The sequence below is a fragment of the Colobus angolensis genome, unplaced genomic scaffold (assembly GCF_000951035.1).
Source record: "Colobus angolensis palliatus isolate OR3802 unplaced genomic scaffold, Cang.pa_1.0 Scaffold135, whole genome shotgun sequence".
NCBI lineage: Eukaryota > Metazoa > Chordata > Mammalia > Primates > Cercopithecidae > Colobus > Colobus angolensis.
The window spans coordinates 2,077,812-2,084,878 of NW_012114433.1; the positions used below are offsets into that span (position 1 = coordinate 2,077,812).

General features: G+C 47.4%; 1 protein-coding gene across 1 annotated transcript in view; it reads left to right on the top strand.

Annotated features, from left to right (window-relative positions):
* The window catches only part of RBFA (ribosome binding factor A (putative)), a 17,323-nt gene that overhangs the window by 4,766 nt on the left and 5,490 nt on the right, over positions 1-7,067 (top strand). Inside the window, exons 2-4 of the mRNA XM_011934373.1 lie at positions 635-747; positions 4,009-4,093; positions 6,080-6,153. Of these exons, the coding sequence (XP_011789763.1) occupies positions 635-747; positions 4,009-4,093; positions 6,080-6,153 (272 nt within the window). The remainder of the gene's footprint in view (positions 1-634; positions 748-4,008; positions 4,094-6,079; positions 6,154-7,067) is intronic.

Here is a 7,067-nt window from a genome sequence, read left to right on the forward strand (position 1 = left end):
CTCCAGCCTGGGTGACAGAGCGAGACTCCGTCTCAAAAAAAAAAAAAGCCACTTTAGCACTTACAAAGTCTTAGTTCTGGGTTGCAGAGGTGATACTCAGTCTGGTCATTGGAGCCCTGAAGACAGATGGTGGGTGTCTGCTGTGCAGAGGCAGGTGTCTCACTGGAAGGCAGGAGTCCTGTGACCAAACAGCACCTGGCATGTTGTCAGTAGAAGGTCTGAGCCTGCCTTGGGAAGAGGATGCATCTGCCTGTACCTCAGTACAGAGGTACAGGAGATGACTTCCTCTGGCCCACTCTGAGTTGTGAGGAGAAAAGGCAGCATCAAGCATTTTTGATTACTGTCTCAGGGCAAGTGGCTGTGAGGCAAGCGTGGGGTCAGGATTCCGGTTTGGTTCTGCAAACCAGGTGGTTTGGTTTGCAGGACCTGGTGGAGAGGGGAGGGAGGTTTTGGGTTCTGGGGCCCTACTTCACCTGGGGGCGTGTGCGGCAGCAGGCGGTGGCCTCCAGCAACGTGGCAGAGCCCTGACTTGGGTGGGAGGGGCGTCCGCAGCTGTGGTTTTCATCTCCTGGATGTTGTTTGTCTTGAAAACCCATGTAAACTAAAGAGTGACCTGTGGCGGGTGGGGTCTCAGGTTTCCCTGACTCCAGACTTCTCAGCCTGCCGAGTGTACTGGAAGACAACGCTGTCTGCCGAGCAGAACGCACACATGGAGGCTGTCCTGCAGAGAAGTGCCGCGTCCATGAGGTGACGACCTTTGCTTTCTGAATGTACTTGCTTTTCGCGCACACCCTCAGTGCCTCAGCTGTTTCTCTTGTAGGTGGACGTTAACTTTTCATTGAGTGTTTTTTCTTTTAAAGAAAATTTTGGAAGCATTTTTTTGAAGTTCGTTGTATAATTTCCTTTCTCATGTAAGCCATAATGTAGGTTAGCGTTTCTCAAAGTGTGCCAGGATCCTAGGGGTCTGGAGATCCTGTCAGGGAGTTCATTAGGGTAAGACGTTATTTCACCTCTCCTGCTGTGTTGACATTCGCACTGAGGATGCAGGAACCGTGAGGGAAGACTGCTGGTGCCATGCTGCCAACCAGGGCTGTGGGGCGCCATGCCACAAGCCTAGAGTAAAAGATGATGTCACTTTTACTTAAGAATATCCCAGATGAGACTCGACATGGTGCCTCTCACCTGTAATTCCTGCAGCTCGGGATGCCGAGGCGGGAGGATCCCTTAAGGCCAGGAGTTCTGGACCAGTTTGGGCAAGATGGCGAGACCCTGTTTCTACAAAAAATTAAAAAATTAACCAGGCACAGTGGCAGCACACACATGTAGTCCCACCTACTCGGGAGGCTGAGGTGGGAAGTATCCCCTGGATTCCTGTCACCCCAGGAATTTGTGGTGGCAGGAGGATCACTGGAGCCCAAGAGGTAGAGGTTGCAGTGAGCCGTAATAAGGTACCTGCTTTCCAGCCTGGACAGTGGAGCAAGACCCTGTTTCTCAAAGAAAAATTAAAATCCGAGACAGTTTGTGAAAAATTATTAATTGTATTAAATCTTGATCCTTAAGCATGTCTTTTTAATATTTTTTGTAATAGGAAGTACATGTAAATGGCTTGCTGTCTGGAGAGTGCTGAACAGAAAAGCATAGTGAGCAGACCATTCAAGTTTGGGTGTCTGTCAGACATTCTTTCAGAAATGAGTGAGTGAACCTACCACTCCAGAGCCAACAACGGACCATATCTGTTGCCAGTGATAAAATTAAAGCTTTCAAATAAAAATCAGAATTTTAGGAAACTTGTATTCACCACTGTGAGCCTGACAACGTCTAGGTACTTGACACTCTTCTGATGAGATTGGCAGTCACCGACCTTAACAAACATGCTGTCGTGTGGTAAACCGCGCCAACGCTTTTAAAATCTGCATAACTAGGTGAACTGTTGTTTTCCAAATGACCAGTGCATGAGGTTACAAAACCGTATGCAGAGAGGTCGATTCACAGTGTGAGCCGGATGGTGAGTTTTAATGTAGCAGAGTGTGACAGGTTCGTTACTGTGGTTTCAGATTCCTCATTGCAGCTGTTTATATATTTATTTATTTGAGATGGAGTCTTGCTGTGTTGGCCAGGCTGGAGGGCAGTGGAGTGATAGTGGCTCACTACAACCTCTGCCTCCTGGGTTCAAGCGATTCTCATGCCTCAGCCTCCTGAGTAGCTGGGATTACAGATGCCCACCACCATGCCCAGCTAATCTTTGTGTTTTTAGTAGAGATAAGGTTTCACTATGTTGGCCAGGCTGGAACAACTGACCTTTAATAAAGTACTTTTGTTGAATTTTTGTGACAAAGAAGATCCATACTTTTCTCAGAGCTGTTAAATTCTCTCTTTCCCAACACACATCTGGGAGGCCTGATTTTTTTATTTTTATTTTTTTGCTTTTTTTGAGACAGGATCTCATTCTGTCTCCAGGTTGGAGTGCAGGATCACAGTCTTGGCTCACTGCAGCCTCAACCTCCCAGGCTCAAGCGATCTTCCTGCCTCAGCCTCCCATACAGCGGGAAGCACAGGTGCATGCCACCATGCTTGGCTCATTTTGTATTTTTTGTAGAGATAGGGCCTCCCTATGTTGCCTAGGCTGGTCTCCAACTCCTGGGCTTAAGCGATCCTCTGGCCTGAGCTTCCCAAAGTGCTGAGATTACAGGCATGAGCTACTGTGCTGGCTCTTCTTGTATTTCAGCGAGAGGAGGGACAGAGTGCAGAAGCAGCAATGAGATCCCAGCTGTCTTCCGTGAAGCTGGCTTTGGAGAATGTGCAAATAGGTAAACAATGCCATGCTTCTCATTGATTTTGTGGGAGGAATATATACTTTCTGTTTTTGTTAAAAATGTCTATGTAAGCATTTAGTGGGTTTTTAAGCGACTTTAAAAGGACATGGCTTTTAGATTTCTCAGTTTTAGTTTCTAGTATAGTAAATATTGGTAGGTAGAACCCTAGTATAGTAAATATTTGTAGGTAGAACTCACATAAGCAAACGCTCTTTGGGATCTTCAATAATTTTTAAGACTGTGAAGGATCCTGGGACCAACAATTTTGGGAATTGCTGAGCTGGGTGATAATAAAGAAATTATTCAGTTTCCTCCTCAGTTTTAAAAAGTGCAGAAATCCAGCTCGCTGACCAGCTCTCTCAGAACTGGAATTTCTCCTTTCTGCCTCCCTTCTCATCATGCCCCGTGTTTAGGGTGGGGACAGACGTAGACAAGGTGGCCATCTGTGGGCTTTGTTCCAGGCACCCTGCCTGGCTTCCCTGCATCATTACCATGCATGATGATGCCCAGGGCTCTGTGAAACTACATATCAGAGAACGTTCATTTCATTTCTTACTGTTTAACAAAACCAAGAAAATGGAGATTATTGACAAGTGTTGAGGCAGCATTGTTTTCTGATTTTTAGGTATCAGAAAATTCAGTTGAGCTGAATGTCACTCTTCCCAACTCCTGTGGGTCACCCAAGATTTAGGGTCAAGGTTTTCCATAGCTGTGTACCAAAGATCTGTGGTCACGGCTTTCACTGGTTATATGTGCTGTGCCTACATTGGCCTTAGGTCTGTATTATGTAGTGTGCGTGATACAAATATCACTTCTGTGTCTAATATCTGGGAACCTGAGGGTCGTGTCGTGCCAGGGCGTGTCCACTGAGCGCGGGAGGACAGGCTGTTGGTGCACAGACACCGGAGCCCCAGGCCGTGGTGGTGAGTTCAGATCGGGTGATTTATACAGATCTCACAAGCTGCATTGAGAAAAGTAAAGGAAATTGCAGTTAGTATGCACTTTGCATCTCTTTTGTGATGTGGTCGTTGTGGCTAAAGATGACTCTTCTGGGCTGATGTTTTCATTTTTGAGTAATACAGTAAATCTCACTCCTGCCTCTTAGTGACATCTTGAATCTTATGTTCAGCACCGTCACACCTCTCCCCTGAGCATCGCGGCTCAGCTGTGAGGCTCTGTGCATTCTCTCTCCCAGGCACCTTTTGATGTCCCAGCAGACCCTGAGGAATGTGCCACCTATAGTGTTTGTTCAAGACAAGAAAAGTGCAGCTCTCGCTGAGGTAAGGTTTCAAAAAAACTTTTTAAAATTTTAAAATTTTTATTTTTTTGTTGGAGACAGGGTCTTTCTTGCTGTATTGTCCAGGCTAGTCTTGTACTCCTGGCCTGAAGTGATCCTTCTGCCTCGGCCTCCCAAAGTGGTGGGATTTATAGGTGTGAGCCACCGGGCCCAGGTAATAATTAACTTTTTATAACATAAATGCTTATATGAATAAAATTTTAAATTTAAATTTTAAATCCTGAAAAGATAATGCACAGTTAAAAAAGAGAAGAGGCGGGGTGCAGTGGCTCAAGCCTGTAATCTCAGCACTTTGGGAGGCCGAGGCAGGTGGATCACGAGGTCAGGAGTTTGAGACTAGTCTGGCCAATATGGCGAAACCCCGTCTCTACTAAAAATACAAAAAAATTAGCCGGTCATCGTGGCGCGTGCCTGTAGTCTCAGCTGCTCGGGAGACTGAGGCAGAAGAATTGGTTGAACTGGGGAGGCGGAGGTTGCAGTGAGCCGAGATTGCACCATTGCACTCCAGCCTGGGCAACAGAGTGAGAGACTCCGTGTCAAAAAAAAAAAAAAGAGAAGAAACCACTGAGAAGGGAACAAATGAAAAGTCATGAAAGAAGAGCGCAAATAAAAAGGCTTTCCCTTGCTCCCGTGCCCCTGTTCCCAGCCCAGGTCCCCAGAGGTAATTGCTCTTTCTGGTTTTAATTTTTTAATGCTTATCACTGTAGCCCTAACTAGGGTACAAATTCGACACGGCCATAGTTTCCCTCCCGTGCCTGTCTCTCCCTCCCGCCTCTCGACATGGATCAGTCCACTCTTGTTTCACACCATCAGGGCTTATGAGACTTAGGTCTGTCCTGTAACTGTAAATGCTTTTATCATTTTCCTTGCTTTAGAGATGGGCTAGCTATAAAGATTAAAAACACGTAAATATATACTTCCTGGGTGGTGGGTATCTGGTAGTTATTAAGGTATGTTATAACTTCAAAAACTCAGTCAAAACTCAGCGAATAGCGTTTGCAGTATTATAGGTAACTGTTATTCAGTATAGGGCCAGACAGTATTTGGATCCCCAGAAGAAAAAGATCCAGTGTGACATTTTTGGTTTTTGTTAATCAGTGTATAGGTAACACTAAAAACTTTGTACAGGGAATAAGCTTGACAGATACGTGATTTCCCTTGCTAGCAAAAGAAGTGAAGGAGTGAAGTTATAGTCCCTGCTGTAAGGAATCAAGGACAGTGCTGCGAGGGCATCAGCAAGGCAGTCCCTGGGGAGGACGTGCCAGTCTCTGAGCTCAGCACCGCAGGCTCCTGTCTCTGGGAGGGAGGTCCCATCAGGAGTTGCGGGTTCACTTCCAGAATAGTCACTGGACAGGGGAGGGTGCCTGCTGTGCTTGGAGCAGGATGAGGACACCCCCAGAGGCAGGGGACAGGCAGGCCAGGGTTCGGGTGGAATGCAGTGTCCAGCAGGGCTTGTGGGCCATTGCCATGGTGTGGATGGCATCCCATGAGCCTGGCTGAGGAGCAGTTTTCTCTTGTAGTTTAGGCTTCCAGCTTCGTGACTGTCCCCATCATCTTTTACCTTGTCTTGCTGGGAGGCTTTTGTCCCCCTGAGCACACAAATTCTGTGGCAACACTGAAGCATTTTGCAAAACTACCTTGGAAACCAGATAATGGTTAGTTATTTACTTCAACTAATGTTTAACTGGTTTCTTCATAAATTTGACTAACATTTACAAGTCTAAAATGTAGTTTTTAAAAAGCCTCACTTTGTTATCAGAGAAAATGTGTTATGTAAAAGTAACAGTAAGGTATTTGAAAGCACAGGCTACTGAATAGATCGTAGTATTTGGGAAGAGTCAATAGAAGAAATTGTGCAAAGTCTGATCAAAAGCTCTGCAGTGAACAACACTGGTGTCACATGGAGCCCGGCTGTAAGTATGGCGGTGGGGACGTGGCTGACTGGTTTACCCTCTGTGTTCCTCTGTAGCTTGACAAGTTACTGGCAGTCGCAGACTTTGGACCCCGGGATGAAAGAGACGACTTTGTACAAAAGGATTTCAGGTGATACATGTGGACGTATGTTTTGATTCCCTGGGGTAGATTCCTGGGTGTGGAATCGCCGTTTTCCACAGCAGCTGCACAGCTCCCCATCCCTAGTAGCCTGCATGGACCCCGTGGCACTTGCCCCCAGGGCCGGCAGCCCATATTCATAGACCTGTGCTGTGGCCTGGCCACGTTTACACAGTGGGGGCCTCAGGGGCCTCAGAGGTGTCTGCTCTAACTCCTCCAGTGAGGAGAGGGCCTCTTGTCCTCTTCATTCATTCAACATGTTGTTATTGAGTGCCCACTGTATGCCAAGCCCTGGTCTAGCATTTAGGATGCAGCTGTCTTTGGAACCTGCCTTTCACTAGGGGAAGCTGACGGGAAGCAGTAAACGTCATAGATGGGTCAGGGTCAGTCGGGTGTGAGGAGGGGAGTAGAGGAAGGTGGAGCTTGGGAGAGCAGGTTGAGGGCACAGAAGTTTGGCCTGTGCATGTGCACACACATGTACATCTTTTCCAAACTTGTAATGCCTGACAGAGCCTGCGGGTACTGGGGTGTTTGTGGAGGGCCCCGTTGTAAGCATGCAGCTGCTAGAGCAGGCCTTGCCTGTGGGCCTTAGACAGCAGCGTCAACATCGCCTGGGCACCAGCCAGAGTTAGGTTTAACCAGCCTGCCAGGTGCATCCGAGCTGGAAGCAAAGCTCCATGCTGTAGCAGGCCTGGCCTGATTGGGTCAGCAAGGGGCAGTGTGAGGTGGCAGGTCAGGGAGCTGAGCCCAGGGTTTGGAGACTTTCCAGAGTGGAGCCTTGGAGGATACAGGGGCCGTGACATGGCCTTGATTAGGTGCTGTTCACCAAGAATAGACTCTTCATGAAGGCTAATGAGTGGCAGATCTGATAGACCTCACCTGTAATTCTGCTAGTTTAACTGGCC